A 17,199-nucleotide genomic window follows, 5' to 3' on the forward strand; every position below is an offset into this window, starting at 1 on the left:
CCCTATTTGGACTTCGAATCATTTGTGTTTATCGGTGATGAACCAGTACAATTTTTGTTTTTGTTTATCGTTGGTATTAATTAGTGGTTTATGTAAAATCACAACTTAAGTCTGTTATTCTTAAAATATCATCCTAGGAATCATTCCACTTAGCTAAAATAAAGTATACTACACTTTGCGTGTGGATCGAGTTAGCTTATCAGTTAACTTCTTCGTACTCCCTCCGTTTCATATTAAGAGAATTTTTTTCGTTACAAAATAAGTGTCGTTTTCGATTTTCAATGCAAAATTTATTAGTTTTATAAAATTTATTTTTCTATTGGTTGAAATAAGGTTAGGTATATAGGTAATAGTGCTTTTTATAGTAAATGTACAAAATTAATTGTTTCATTAATTCATGTGCCGAAATCTAAAACGACACTTATAATTAAATAGAGAGAGTATTTAATTAAATCCTACTCCGAATCGTCTGGACATCCTTAACTTGCTAGGAAATTTCTTATCAGTCAAGAGATATAACGATTTTATCTAATGAAACAAAGCATCTGGTTGAGCTATGCTCGTTAATTATACCTATTAATATAATAGGTGTCATCGTCGAGTATTCAATTCAGTTAGTGTTTATGACTGGTTTCTGACTGTTCGATAGCGTGATGTCATCAACTTGTGTTATGGACTTATCACTTATGAACGTCAACCATTATTGTTTAGTTGCTGACCAATGCGTTAGGGTTCTTACATCAGTTTGTTTTATATATCTAAACATTTTGGAAACTACATGTTTTTGGTTTAAAAATTATTATAAGAATGAAAATTCAGTCAAAAAAATTTATTATTAAGAATGCAATTTGTTTGAAATTTCAACGTATTATTCAAATTAACTTTCAACCAAATAATGGGAATGAATGATTCATTGAACTTCGAATCGTTCGAGACTCACTATATTGGTTTTGTGTGATTCATGTTGTTAAATGTTAATCATTTCGCTTTAGAAATTAGAGAATAATAGTATCTGTTTAAACATATTCTATTGCGAATCGTTTCTCTACTGACGCTCTCAAGTGTTTCGGTAACACCGATCTTGTCCCCTCAGGCCCTCACCCATCAGTGGTTTCATTTACGAATCAGCAGTTGGTACGGTAGTCCTAACCGAAATAGGTCTATCTGGTTCATTCCCAATATTTTTTTTCTCTACTGGTTCATCCCCAACTGAAATAGGATAAAGCCCAGTTTCCTTTTTCATAATCTCCCTATACGTCCAATTAGAAATAAGTTATGCTCTTTATTACATATGGGCTTCTTGCTTTCAAATTTCACATGGAAGAATTTTAACCAAAAAATTACCATAACTATTTTCCATATCATAATGCTGTTTTTGCATTTCAACTTAATTTTTGTCTTTGAACAGCTGGTTGGGTGTTGATGATCTCTCTCCCCTAATTTCTCTCAATAAAATGAAATATTCAGTGTAAAAAACAAAAAATACCATCGTATGTGAAAAATGGCAGAAACTATAAGCTTATTATTTAGTAAAAAGCTATATAAATTTAGCCATGAGTATTCTATACCGTGAATGCATCACATAAACTGATAAAAGAGTATAAATTAGACTAATGAAAATAGTTTGCATGTTAATTTTTCTATGCTAGTTAACAAGAAAATTACAATAGTCTCATGTTAATTAGACTAGCTAATGCAAATATGAAATAGTTTGAACCAAAATGTGTCATTAAGTCATATATTCTCATTTGCACTCGCTTACAAATTGACTCTTTTTTTTGCTTACAAATTTACATTGAGCATGAAGAATACAGTAGTGACTTCTTTTGTCTTTCTCAAACAAACAACTTCTCCCCCTTCAAAACAAAAACAAAAAACAAAAACAAAAACAAAAATAAAAACAAAGAAAAACTTATTTTGTATGCTTTTGAAAGAAAAAAATCTGTATGCTACCACAAACTATTTGGAATTAAAAACTTTTGTGTGTTTACAACTGTTGGTCAAACTTGCTCAGTCAGATTTATAAGAGGTCTCGAAAAGTCAAATCAGAATACAATTTCCCGTGACGTGATACATAGACAAGATTTATAAGAGGTCTCGAAAAGGCTATATGCTATATAAATTTTCAATAGCAAAGCTATTTATATTGTCGACCAAAAAAAGCTATTTATATTGTTCTTTAAATTTCAAGGAGGATCATCCTTTTCCTCTTATATATTCACATTAAACAAAGAAAAAAAATATTAGAACCAAGTGTTATTTGTATATTACAAAATTAATTTACTATTCCAAATAAATTTTCTCTGGATTTAGACTTTTAAACCTCATACGGGTCGTTAGTTTTTTTGGTGAGGGACCAATATCGTTCAACTGTAGATTATATATTAGCCAAAATGCACAGTGAGGGTCTAATCTTGATGTTTTCCTAAATGAACTTTTTTGTTAACACAATGAACTTTAGTGCCTGCACTGGATATACAATTATTAAATGAATGCCATTATAGACTCATATAGCTGGTGAAGAGCTACGAGACAAACATGCCTCAAAGCATGACTGCCCTTTATATTTATTACGTTCCTAATTACAATGCTACATAGATAAAGTCGTAGCCAGACCTGTATTCTCTGTCGAAATAAATACTCCTACTAAATATAATATGTCTCAGAACGTATATATGCTTGAATAGCAATAAACTTCGGGTAAAGACTATAATTTTTTCTATAACAACAATAAGAAATCTGAACCAAGTATTGTTGAAATATTTCATTGGATTTTTCTTAATCATGAGTCCATGACCATTAAAAAATTATTGATCAATTGATACATGAGCAATCGCAGTCTGGTCGAATATTTCGTGTACGTATTGATATGAACCGTCACTACATAAATAAATATTTCTTATTAAAATATCAATGACGCAAATGAGACGAGAGTAAGAAAAGAAGAACGTCCAAATCCTGATCAACGGAGCAACCAAAGCATATAGTCTTCACTGTTAATCAGGATGTAATAAATATATATATATATATATATATATATATATATATATATATATATATATATATATATATATATATATATATATATATGATATCCATATCGTCCTCTCCGTTTGGCATTGATCATTATATTTACGCTTGATTGTTAAATAGTTAATTTAACTCACTCTTCACAAGATGGCTTAATGCATAAATGATGTTTAGCACATGGATATATATGGTTTAGATGGTACTGGTAAACTAATCAACTTTGAGGATTTTTTTTTTTTGGTCAAAAATACTCACGCCATATAGAAACAACAACATGTCTTCACGTAGTAAACAACTCCCCGAATACGTCCAACTAGCTTAAACCTAATTCTACTTATTGTATTGCACATATAATTAAACCGTACTTAATTCAAAACACTTAATTAAAAATTTAAAACTAATGGTTTTATATTTCAAATTTTCAAAATGTTCACAATTAATGAAGTTGGTAGGGTACCTATAAAGTGATACAAAATTAAATTGTAAATATTTGGTTTCCTAACTGGTCATTCTCATTTACCCAACTACTCTTCTGACTAACTTCCCTTGCCTTCTTTACTTCGCAATTCAATATACAATATCGCCTATATATATGCACGTATACAATTATATTTCGCAATTCAAGTCTAAAAATTAACTTAGATTATCCCTCTTAATTAACTACGCGCATGTAAAACATTTTAGAGACATTAATTCCAGTTTTTAAATATCGAATAATTACATGATAAACCAGCTAGCACTTACCTTTAAGAAGAGACGGTTTATACTTTCATAATTATTATAAATACTAGTCGAATTTAAGGAAAAAAGGATTAATCTAGGAAAACAGTAAATTTAGAAAAATAAATAAATAAGAAAATAGTTTACTCAGCTATGAAATTTTGTCGTCACAATGATATTTAATTTTGCAAACATAATCAGAATCAGGAAAATAGTACGCTAGTCCATCAATTAGTTATATTAATCAGAATCGGTATACTTAAGCAAAAGTAAATTTATTTTTTGCATAGTAAAACGTGTGTATATTCAAAAATATATGCATTTACTGCTTTGATATTTATAATAGTATTTCCTTTTTGAAAGCTAGGGTTTAGGAATGACGACCTGTTTCTGTTGTGTCTTATTAAAAGGCCTTCTCCTCCGCCACTCATCATTCCCTCATCATAACACCATCATCACCATTCACCCACCTCTCTCTCTCTCCCTCCTCTTTTTTTCTCTCTCTAGAACAAAATTTGAGAATCTGCTAAATATTGTGACTATTATCATGAGAGTTAAGCTATTTCAGTTGAGGGGAATGTTGTCTGGACCGAGGATATTATATATACACACGTACATATATATGTTGATACAAGTGATCGATCATATATAATATGTATAGAGAGTATTCTCGGACCAGGCTTCATCCCCCCTAACATGTTATTGCCTTGATCACCAGATATTATTAACTCCTAGCTTTGCTAATTACTTGCAAAGTTACTATTAAGTTCAAAGTTACTATTAAGAGTTCTACACATTGTCGATGCCCCTTTTCTTGGCTTTTGTTTCGTATCTTTGAATTTCTATATAGTATTATTTATGTATTTTGAAAAAAACAATTTTTCATATGTATTTATATACGAATGTCATATGTAAAGGATTGAAGCATATGTACACTATCAAAGATCTAAGTTAGACCGCTATTTTTTGTTGTAGTTTCTTTGTTATTCACTACCACATGCCGATTTCTTTGTTAATATATGAGTTGAAAAAGGAGACTTTTCGTTGTTACATTCTTATCTTAGATCAATGTTTTCTAATTTTTCTGGCTGATTTTTGAATATGAATAAAGCAAAATTATTAGAAGGAAAAGTTGAATCTTCATTTAAAGAAACAAAACTACCAGTTTACTGATTATGTACGTGATATTATAACTACGATTAACAAAAGAAGTAATAATTGTTAAGAATGATGAATTTCCAACCTAAAATCAATCGATGAAAAGTAGATTGATCGATATATCTTGTATATTAAATAAGATCCCTTACAATTTACTTTTGACTATAATAATTAACTAGACCTCGAACTGCGCGGATTTTTGTTTTCATTTATTTTTATGTAAATATTTTGTTTTCAATTCTAAATTGGTATATATTATAATCTATGTGTCTATCAATTTTTAAAACATAATAATTTTACGGTATATTTTTTCATTAAATAGATTGTTTTAAACTTTCACAAGTATTTGTATCTTCTTCTATATATATTTTTTAGGATTATTATTTCATTATTAGAATCATAACTATATCTATAAAGATTAGTAAAATATTGTTTTATTGTTATATTCAAAGATATTGTAAAATTTCACAAATTTAGAAAGCTATTTAAAATTAAAATTTTCTCTTCATAGATTTATATTATCGAGTAAATAATTCAACATTTAGTTTTTGTTTAATTTTTAAAATAAACTATATAGTTTAAAATTTGTTTTCATTGGTTTAAGGTAATAAAGATTAATCATTGTTAGATAATATGATTTTTGTTATTTAAAAAAATCTTTATAATTTTAAAAGTTAACATCGACAAATATTTAAATAATTAACATATGGAGGTATAGTATTACAACATTAAATTATATCTATTTAATTTATATTATCTATAAATCGAATGGATCATCTATTGTTTAAATTCAATTATTGATAGTCCAATAAAAAAATTTTGTAGGTCCAAAATTTTAATGATAAGATTAGAGATTAAATGTAACATGACTTCTTAGTAATATGTCCATTAGGTCTATTTTTTAAAAAATCACACATGAATTAATCAAGGTTGCCACTTCTGTTTTAATATATAAGATATAAGATAATAATATGGTGTGAACTCGAGCAAGACCAAAAGTTTTGTTTGTTTCTTTCGGCTACTATTTTTTAAGAAAAAATAGTTTGGATGTTTCTTCATGTGTAATTTAAATCAAAGATATTTTAATTGACAATATCAACGATTCTCCAATGGCAAATGTTTGACAAAATAGCATTTCAAAAAAGAAAATTGCAAACTAGGAATTATTCGAGTGTTCAAATTACCATATTGTAACATTAACATCAATTTGGAGCTAATTTCATCATAACTTAGATACGATCTTAATAAGTTTCTTTTAAAAACCCTCTGGTGATTACTCCAGAAACTGTCTCTAACAAAGAATGGTGAAAGTCCAAAGCTTAGCCAGCTGTTGCTCCGGTCATGAATACAATTAGCCATCAGGATTCAGGAATTCGTTGGCATGAAAATCAATGATTATCAGCATAAGAAGAACAATGAATATGTTATAAAAAAAACAAGAATTTTATTGTATCGAAGAAATTTAAATAAGGGCAAAATTTTATACCCGTATGAGAAGATAACACTGATAGCAAGAGAGGATGTGTTATTAGAAGAAGAAGGAATGGTGTGTTTACAATCGATCGAAACGATCGTTTATATAGAAGAGAAATTCACTGTGCAAATAGTGCAGCGGGCCCCATATCTTTTATATTTTTCAACGTTTGCGGCTAATCTTTCATAACACTCCCCCTTGGGGACCAGTGTCACTATCCACTCTCGCTTAACGTCTATGTTGCCTCGTTAAAAACCTTTCCAGGAAAAACCCAATGGGAAAAACCATAGTAAGGTAAAAAGAGTACAACTACGTAAGCTCCCCCTCGAATGAACAGTCATAGATCCTTCTGATGGCGCATCCCAATGTTATGGATGTGTTTTCTGAATACCGAGGTAGGGAGTGATTTTGTGAAGAGGTCGGCTGCATTGTCGCATGATCGAACATATCTTACTTCAATCTCTTTCTTCTTCACGAGCTCTTGAGTGTATGAGAAGAACTTCGGATGAATATGCTTCGTTCTATCGCTTTTGATATATCCTTCCTTCGTTTGAGCAACACATGCCGCGTTATCTTCATATAGAATAGTTGGCTCCGTATTTTCGCCAATCCCGCTGCTTGAACAGATGTGTCGGCTCATTGATCTCAGCCATACACATTCTCTACTTGCTTCATGGAGTGCAATGATCTCAGCATGATTTGAAGAAGTAGCCACGAGCGTTTGTTTCTGGGAACGCCAAGATATAGCAGTGCCTCCGATCGTAAAAACGTATCCTGTTTGCGATCGGGCTTTGTGTGGATCTGAAAGATATCCTGCATCTGCAAAACCAACCATTTGACCTTTTGAACTTTTAGGATAAAACAAGCCTAAATCAATGGTCCCTTGGAGGTAACGAAAAACATGTTTGATCCCATTCCAATGTCTTCGGGTTGGAGATGAGCTGAATCTTGCCAAAAGATTCACAGCAAATGATATATCAGGTCGTGTACAATTTGCAAGGTACATCAGCGCTCCAATTGCACTTAGATATGGTACTTCCGGACCAAGTATCTCTTCTTTCTCCTCAGGTGGTCGAAATGGATCACTTTCAATATTAAGTGACCTAACGACCATCGGGGTGCTAAGAGGAGTTGATTTATCCATGTTAAATCGTTTCAATACTCTTTTAGTGTATGTGGATTGATGCACAAATATACCATTTTGTGAATGTTCTATTTGTAGGCCAAGACAATACTGTGTCTGTCCAAGATCTTTCATCTCAAATTCTCCTTTGAGATAGTCTGATGCATTTTGTATTTCTTTTTGAGTTCCGATAATGTTAAGATCATCAACATATACCGCGATTATCACAAACCCGGATATTGTTTTCTTGATGAAAACACATGGGCATATAGGATCATTCACATATCCTTCTTTTGTTAAATGATCACTGAGACGATTATACCACATACGTCCAGATTGCTTTAACCCATATAATGATCTTTGCAATTTTATTGCACATAACTCTTTAGGTTTGGAACTTAATGCTTCTGGCATTTTAAATCCATCAGGAACTTTCATGTAGATATCAGTATCTAATGATCCATATAGATAAGCTGTAACAACATCCATGAGACACATCTCTAGATTTTTATCAGCTGCTAGACTCATCAGGAATCTAAATGTAATGGCATCCATAACTGGAGAATACGTTTCTTCATAATCGATTCCAGGTCTTTGAGAAAAACCTTGAGCCACTAGACGAGCTTTGTATCTCGTAATCTCATTTTTCTCATTTCGCTTTCGAACGAAAACCCATTTGTACCCAACTGGTCTCACATCTGCAGGTGTGAGCACAATAGATCCAAATACTTTTCGTTTATTAAGCGAATCAAGTTCAGCTTGTATTGCATTTTTCCATTGTTCCCAATCATGTCTCTTTTGACATTCATAGACAGATTTTGGTTCTGGATCATCGATTTCTTCATTTATTTCACTTGACACAATATATGAGAAAGCATCATCAAGGTCATTTTGTTTATTTCTATTCCATATCCTTTTATTATGGATGTAATTAATAGAAATCTCATGATTATCTTTCGATTCATGATGCTCTGATTCATGATGCTCTGATTCATCAGAATCCTTATCATTTATTTCCTCCAAAATATTTTCTGCTATTTTGGGTGCATCATATATTTCAGCTTTCTTCTGTTTCCTAGGATTCTTATCCTTAGAACCAACAGGTCTACCACGCTTCAGGCGTGTTTTTGGCTCTCGTGTGTCATCCTCCTTTTCTTGTTCATTTGGCATTTTGATACGAGCAGGAGCATTTGCAGCTGGTATATGAGATTTAGTTACCGTCTTGGTATCTACAAATGCATCAGGTAGCTGGTTAGCTATACTCTGTAAATGCATAATTCGTCGAACTTCTAGTTCTGACTCTTTAGTAGGAGGATCAAGATATAACAATGATGGTACACTCCATTTTATATCACTTCCAACATTTTTGTTTTCTCCCCCTAGAACTGGGAATACATTTTCGTCAAAATGACAATCAGCAAAACGTGCTGTAAAGACGTCACCAGTCTGTGGTTCTAGGTATCTTATAATTGATGGGGAATCAAAACCAACATATATTCCCAATCTTCTTTGTGGTCCCATCTTTGTACGTTGTGGTGGTGCTACAGGCACATATACCGCACAACCAAAGATTCTAAAGTGGGAAATGTTTGGTTCTCGACCAAACGCTAGCTGTAGTGGGGAATACTTATGGTATGCACTCGGTCTGATCCGAATGAGTGCTTCTGCATGCAAAATGGCATGTCCCCATACAGAGGTTGGAAGTTTTGATCTCATGATCAATGGTCTTGCAATCAATTGCAGACGCTTAATTAAAGATTCAGCCAAACCATTTTGCATATGAACATGAGCAACCGAATGTTCAACTTCAATTCCCATTACCATACAATAGTCATTGAATGCTTGGGATGTGAATTCACCAGCGTTGTCTAGTCTAACTCTTTTAATAGTATAATCAGGAAACTGTGCTCGCAGTTTGATTATCTGAGTTAGAAATCTCGCAAATGCCACATTTCGAGATGATAATAGACAAACGTGTGACCATCTACTGGATGCGTCAATTAATACCATAAAATAGTGGAATGGTCCACAAGGTGGGTGTATAGGTCCACATATATCGCCTTGAATTCTTTCAAGGAACTTTGGTGATTCTTTATCGATTTTGGTTGGCGATGGCCTTACGATCAATTTTCCTAGAGAACATGCAACACATGTCATTTTATTCCCTTGAGAAATCTCATGGATTTTCAGTGGATGACCATGTGAATTTTCTATGATTTTACGCATCATTGTAGTGGCTGGATGGCCAAGGCGATCATGCCATAATGTGAACTCTTCTGGGTTCTGTTTTACTAAAATATTTGATTCGATCTCATCGATATAAGTATGATGTAGTCCCGAAGGAAGTTCTGGAAACTTTTCTAATATGTGTTTTCTGCCACATTTCTCAGAAGTTACATACATGTATTTCTTTTCATCTTCAGTTGCAGACTGAGTATCGTATCCGTGAAGATATATGTCTTTAAAACTCAACAAATTCCTTTTAGAACTTGGAGAATATAAAGCATTATTTATGGAAAATTTTGTTCCATTCGGTAAAGTAAAGTTTGCTTTACCAGTTCCTTCAATCATGTCTGCAGGACCTGATATTGTATTGACGACAATTCTTGTCGGTTTTATATTAGAGAAATATCTCTTTTGTCTCAGAATAGTGTGCGTTGTTCCACTATCCACTATCTTTTGTTCTATTCGGTAAAGTAAAGTTTGCTTTACCAGTTCCTTCAATCATGTCTGCAGGACCTGATATTGTATTGACGACAATTCTTGTCGGTTTTATATTAGAGAAATATCTCTTTTGTCTCAGAATAGTGTGCGTTGTTCCACTATCTGGTATGCATATTTCACGAATCCGTTTCTTGGATTTTGCTCCATTAGCATTATGATCCATTTCTGAAATTGTCATAAATATAAAAGAAACATAAAATTCATTCATATAAAAAAAAAAAACACAATAATTATACAATAAGATGACGTTAAAAACATCATTATTTGTTTAAAACATGAAATATAATAATTATACATGGTAATACTGAAAACTATTCAATACTCTTATCATAGGCATTTCGATTCTCTTCAGGAGCAATCTAGTCCAGCTCATTAGCGAAGTCGGAGGATTCAAGGTATGAGGTCCCTTCAACATTTTCCGTGAGGTTCACCTCTTTAGCCTTTCCTTTCGTGGACTCTTGATATAACTTACAGAGATGTGAAGGAGTACGACATGTACGGGACCAATGTCCTTTACAACCACATCTGTAACACACTGTCTCACGCTTCTGGGTGGTATCCTCTTGAGTTTCTTTACCCTTGGAAACTTGCCCGGGTCTAACCCACTTGTTAGATCCCCTCCATTTGGGATTGTAAGTTTTTCCACGCTTGTTGTTGAAACGGCGGCCATGACCTCGATTGGCCTGGTTTCTCCTTTCCGAATTTCCTATCGCCGTAACATTCACTTCAGGGAATGCTTTGGCTCCCGTAGGTCGGGAATTGTGGTTTTTGATTAAGAGCTCATTGTTCTTTTCAGCTAACATGAGCGCAACCATCAATTCAGAAAATCTCGTGTACCCGCATTTTCTGTAAATTTCGGGCAAGAAGTGAAGCTGTTTGTGGAAAGTGATATATGTTTTATTCATCATTTCTGCCTCAGAGACAGGATTACCACAATACTTCAGGAGTGCAACTATCCGCAGGACAGCGGAATTGTAATCCTCAACCTTTTGAAAATCTTGGAACCTCAGATTTTTCCACTCTTCTAGAGCGTGAGGAAGGTTGATTTGTCTCTGGTTATCGAACCTTTCTTTTAAAGTTTGCCACAGTTCAGCTGGGTCCTCGACGTTTGCATAGTCGTGCGTTAGAATTTCATCTAAATGCTTCTTCAGGAAGATTATCGCTTCGGCTATATGTTCGGGTGGTGATTTGTTACCGATTACAATTGTTTCGGTTATCTTTTTCATCACCAGATATGGTTTCACATTTGTGACCCACCCGACGTAATTTTCGCCAGTTATTTTCAGGGCCGGGAACTGGAGTTTCTCGATGTTTGCCATTTGTAATTCTAAAACACAAAATAATAATTTTATTAGAACTTCATAATTAAAAACCGTTTACATTAATCATACAAGCAATTACAAGGAGAAGCGATGTAAAGAAAATTAAACCGATATTCATCTTAAATTCACTCGGAGTAAATTCTCCAACGAATAAACCATAAATAGAAACACAAATAAAAATGGCACATAAAAACAAAAGTGCGCGAATCATCTTTCTTGAAATGAAAAATCGGAGGAGAGCGATTTGAAATTTTTGAGAGAAGATGAAATGTTTTGGATGATGAAATGGAGTGAAAATGAGTTGTATTTATAGGTGAAAAACACTGTTCATAACCGTTGGAGAAAGGGGAAATTTTTGAAAAAAATTCTTTGTGACCGTTGGGGTTAAATCGAGTGCACCGAAAATTAGTCTGAAAATATCGTATTAAACGGTCAATCAAATCTATAAAATTTCATAAAAGTAAAAATTATGACAATGAAATATTTATGTTATGACAACAAATCATGCGACGGCTCAGCCGATCAATGCAGAATAATAAATAAATTATACGGCGGCTCGGCCGACCAATTAGCAATAAACAAAATATAAGGCGGCTCAGCCGACCAGTTAACAACAAACAGAGAATAAAGGCGGCTCGGCCGTCCAGTTAACAATAAATAGAATATAAGGCGGCTCGGCCGACCAATAAATTAATTAAAATATTAATAAATAATATAGGCGGTATTCCGGCCATTATAACATAATATAAATAATAGTACAGGCGGTATACCGACCATTATAACAGGGTATATATGATACAAATAAATTTTACCGAATCGCAGAGTGATCGTGCTGATAACGTGTTATAAAAAAAACTAGAATTTTATTGTATCGAAGAAATTTAAATAAGGGCAAAATTTTATACCCGTATGAGAAGATAACACTGATAGCAAGAGAGGATGTGTTATTAGAAGAAGAAGGAATGGTGTGTTTACAATCGATCGAAACGATCGTTTATATAGAAGAGAAATTCACTGTGCAAATAGTGCAGCGGGCCCCATATCTTTTATATTTTTCAACGTTTACGGCTAATCTTTCATAACAGAATAATATATATTCTAAACCAAATCCGAACTTGAACTAGATAATACAAATACCATTACAACACGGACTGTGGAACCACAGTCTATATTCTGTTGTAACTCAAGAAAATTAACTAATGCAAAAGACATTTTTGAGTCGTCTCATAAGAAAGCACAAGTCCTCCTAGATATAAACAATGCAACAAAGCTTCTTTGGATCTTTTCATTTGCCATCATCTTTTCCTTGTCCATCTGCTCCATCTTGCTTTCCACCTCTAAGCCCCACTGTCAGTCAAGAAAGAAACGATTATGTGAGGAAACTACATGAAGCTACAACATAATAAGAAAGATAAATAACCAATTCATTCAATGATAATGATTGAGAATTGTCATAAACGCAAAGGGTTACCGTTTGCAGCGCTTCCTCCAAGAGAGGTTTCTGGTTGTTGTTGCTGCATCTGATGCTGCATCCCATTGTTGTTGTTGATACCCATTGGTCGCATCCCCATGTGTCCTTGCATAGCCTGTTGATGCATATGCTGCTGTTGCGGATCCTGAAGCTGGTGTGGGCTACCAAACTGCAAAGGACCTCTCGGAGGGAAGATACCAGCGGGTGGTGCTTGTTGAGCCATCCCTGAAGCTTGTGGGTGTTGCATAAAGTAGCTCGGCGGTTGCATCCCAGGATGCGGTGCCCCCATCTAACAGCAGTAAAGTAATCAGATATACAATGTTAATGATGATTCCAATTGACTTTTATCAAAGACAACGAACCTGGGAAGCCATAGCTGGTGGTGGTGTAGCTCCAGCGGTAGATGGAGGAGGTTGAGCATCAGCAATAGCAGCGAGGTACATTAAGTTCTTCTGGAGAAGAGCTTGGTACCTGAAAGTATCATTCTCAGATTCCATTACTGTTGAAGAAAGAGATACACAAAGGAGAGAGAGAGACAGAGACTTACTGTGCACACTCTGCAAGCTTGCCAAGATTCTGATTTTCCATGATTGCCATTATCAGCTTCTTGTTCTCCTCAAGGTACTGAATTTAATTAAAGACAAGGAGAGATGAAGTATAAAAACACAACAACAAAACCCACCAAGGCATCTAACCTCTATGTCCAAAATCTAATTCTTAAGTTCAATAATCATATCAAAGCACCAAGGGAAGACCCAGCTTTTGTAAATACCCTTTTGAGATTCCTCCTATCTGAGTAATAATTTGACGAAGAAAGCTCCAAAGATGGATACTTTCAGACAAATTAATTGACTCGAATCACAAGAAGACAATTGATTTAACTAACTCAATTAAAGACAGAGAGAGAGAGAGAGAGAACTGAAGGAAGGAAGAAACCTTTTGGATCTGTTCGGTGGTGATGTTAGTTGGCGGCATCGAAGGAGCCATCGGAAACATTTGCGGAGGCTGCTGCTGCTGCTGCTGCTGCTGCTGCATCTTCGCCCAATAAACCAAAAACCCTAGCTTCCCCCAAAAACCCTCGAGATGAAGCGCAAACGAAATGACTCTTCAGCAATTATTATAAAGATTATCCTTCACTTGGATTCCCTCTAGAGACAAGGGGCTCTCCTGCGATTTTATTACCAAAAATGTCTCCACTTTCCTTTTTCAATAAATAAACTAATATAGCCACACCCTTTTGGGCCTTGAGATTCAGCCACTAAGGCCCATGGGTTACAGAACAAATTACATACGCTTCTGCCTGCTGGCCCAGCTAAGGTCCTTGATATTTATTTTTCATACACAAGTAACAACGGCTCAAGTCTGAACTGAACTGGTTTGTCGGAAAAAGCTGGTAATTTATTCGCTTAAACCTTAAAAAACATATGTTGATCACAAAAAAAAAAAACCTTAAAAACATACATAAATATTCTAGTTGATATTAATTGATAATATATCATTTAATTCCAAATTATTAACAACAGTTTAACGAAAAAGTCAAACGTTTGGTTTTATATCACGATCTTGATTTGATTTAGGTCATGATTCACGCCGTCACCGTCGTTGTCGCATAGATCGGAGACCAAAACGGAGATGGAGAGGAAGGCAGGAGTGACGAGGAAGATGAGTCCCACAGGAACCATCCAAAGATTAGAATTTGTGGGATGGTATTTGTAAACCCAATATGTTAGAAATAATCCTGCGAATATAACCACGATCACTGAGTATAATAAGAACACCATTGACGACATACTCTTCTTCTTCTCCTTCCAAGTCTTCTCATCTGTCTTCTTCATATTCGTGTTTCATTTTCTAGGTGAAGTGAAAGGAAAGAGGTGAGATGACGATAGCTGTAATATTTTATAGAGTGTATAAGTATATATATACAGTCGTGTTTCAGTTCGTGTATGCTGGTTTAGAAAATTATAATTTCAAAATCGGACCCGATGATCATATGGTTTGCGTCAATTTTTCTTTGGCTCTATTTTTTATTTCTTCTTTTCTTTGTTTTAGTAAATGTTACCTAAAACTCGATTGGATATTTACACCTATTTTTGAGGCAGGTACAACCAGGGGCGGACCGATCAGGTAATAGAGAGGTGTGGCACCGGTGGATCTTTCATATTTTACAAAGTTTATCTTCGCAATTGGCTCTATTTAAAAAGGAGTTTATGTCTTCTTTCTTTGATTTAGTAAACGGTACCAAAAACTCGTTTGGATATTATCGAGGTAAAACCCCGGTTTAGTTTGGTCAATGTATATATTCAATAAAATGCACTTCTAACACGTATTATGTTTAGCTTCTACAGAATACAGAAAACTAAGGATTTTGGAAAACATTTTTAAAATTTTAATATTATTTGAGGTATTTTTATTATATGCTCCAAGTTATAATTTCTGTTACGAGGCGAAAAGAAACGTGAGAGAGGAAGGGCGAACACAGTGCCGTGTGATGCAAGTAGAGTTACGTATTTGTACATGCACAATATAATTTGAAGGCATTATATATGCGCTTTATAAAATCTTATTGACACGTTAGGTCTTTTTCCAAAATAAGAAACACAATCTGAGCCGGTTCTATTATTTATACGTATGAATATCTAACTTCATTACTAAAAATGTAAGTAGTAAACTCGGAAGCAAACTGTGTGAGTAAACGGTTAGGTCCTTCGACCATTTGTATTATCTCTTTGTTTTGTCTAGTCTGACATTTTTATTTGTAATATATATACAAGAACACACTAAACATGCAAAACTTTTAATGGAAAATAAAATCATAGAGTAGGATTCCAACTAAATATAAATTCCAACTAAGGATATCGATATTTTCAATAAAGAATTTCATACAAACGTTTTTTTAGAATCACCCATGCACAGTTTTCGTTTTTTCCCCTTAACATATTGCACTAAATTGTTAACATGCAAGTGCAAGTATAATCTTTTTTATTCGGCCCTAAATTTCAACGTACAAAACTGTTAATGGCCTGTTTATATGGGCCAAGAGTTACTAAGAGCACTGTATTTCTATCCATTGGAATTCTAAAAATAAATATATATGTATGTATATATTGTATGTGTGTATGTAGTTATGAGGTCCACTAAATAGTGTAGAACCTCTACCCAAAAGTTCTAAAAAGTTTTACTTTTAGAACCTTTAGAAAGAGTTTATACACTATTAGTAGACCCCACAACTACATACACATATGCAATACATACATACACACATATTTATTTTTAGAACCCATTGGAGGTGCTCTAACAGGGTGTCTTTTTTTAACAAGTTAGTAACAGGGTATATGACCGGTCTAGTGCAAAAAACCAAATATTGTTTTTAAATTAAACTAAAACTTGGATTGAAGAAGTTCAATTTGATAACCAAATGCAATGGCTTTCATGTGATGATGGTGACGTGATATTATTGTACCGACTTTGAGAAGAAAAAAACATAAGAACCTAAAAATACTCAATTATTGGATGAGGGGTTTACTCTGTATTATTTCTTCTTCTTTTTAAGTACTGTGAATTATTTATCTTTCTAAGACGTAAAAAAATTTAGAAAACTATTATATCGGTATTATTATTAGATATGCAATATACTAATCTACAGCCTCCTACTCTTTTCTGCGTTTTTTTTGCTATATTTTAAATTTACAATTAAAAAAATCAAACGAATATAGAAGATAAATAAAGATAAAGAAGAAACTTTTTGAAAAATAAAAATAAGAGAAATAAAACATTATCACATTCTGTGTCATCTGATTTTATCAGGATGGATTTATGTGAATGTGAGGTTCACAGTTGCCTTTACTGACATGGAAAGATCAACATACTTCAATCATCTATATATTTTTATATTAACATTCTTGTATAGGAATCAAATCTATGACCATAACATAAATGTTTGCATTTAAAAAAGAAGTTGTAGAAATTGCAGTTTTACCAATCAAATTTGATCTAATGTATAGAAATAATTGACAAAAAAACTCTTACAAAAAGAACATTGAACGTTGAAATTCAGAATGCTATGAAGCAAAAAAAAAAAAAAAAGAACATGGAAAAGATTAGTGTCTGAGCCTCACAAAATACACCATATCCACATATATTAAAAATAAAATAACTTCCATATGTAATCCAAAAT

The 17,199-nt window shown here is 33.4% G+C and overlaps 1 protein-coding gene across 1 annotated transcript; it reads right to left on the reverse strand.

The window, feature by feature from the left end:
* Positions 1-12,625: 12,625 nt before the first annotated feature.
* Positions 12,626-14,227, reverse strand: LOC106377354 (GRF1-interacting factor 2-like). Its single transcript, XM_013817577.3, has 5 exons — positions 13,959-14,227; positions 13,570-13,646; positions 13,385-13,493; positions 13,023-13,311; positions 12,626-12,898 (listed from the first exon to the last, which is right to left on the reverse strand). Exons 1-5 carry the CDS (start codon positions 14,055-14,057, stop codon positions 12,837-12,839), a joined length of 636 nt encoding a protein of 211 aa, XP_013673031.1. The 5' UTR covers positions 14,058-14,227; the 3' UTR covers positions 12,626-12,836.
* Between the last annotated feature and the right edge of the window lie 2,972 nt (positions 14,228-17,199).

The sequence above is a fragment of the Brassica napus genome, chromosome C8 (genome assembly GCF_020379485.1).
Source record: "Brassica napus cultivar Da-Ae chromosome C8, Da-Ae, whole genome shotgun sequence".
Taxonomy (NCBI): Eukaryota; Viridiplantae; Streptophyta; class Magnoliopsida; order Brassicales; family Brassicaceae; genus Brassica; species Brassica napus.

Bases quoted from the DNA above. Each gene is read 5' to 3' on its own strand.
- LOC106377354 (XM_013817577.3), bottom strand. From the start codon at position 14,057: ATGCAGCAGCAGCAGCAGCAGCAGCAGCAGCCTCCGCAAATGTTTCCG. The intron at 13,647-13,958 runs GTTTCTTCCTTC...AATTAAATTCAG, and splicing joins CCACCGAACAGATCCAAAAG to TACCTTGAGGAGAACAAGAA. The intron at 13,312-13,384 runs GTTCGTTGTCTT...TACTGCTGTTAG, and splicing joins CACCAGCTATGGCTTCCCAG to ATGGGGGCACCGCATCCTGG.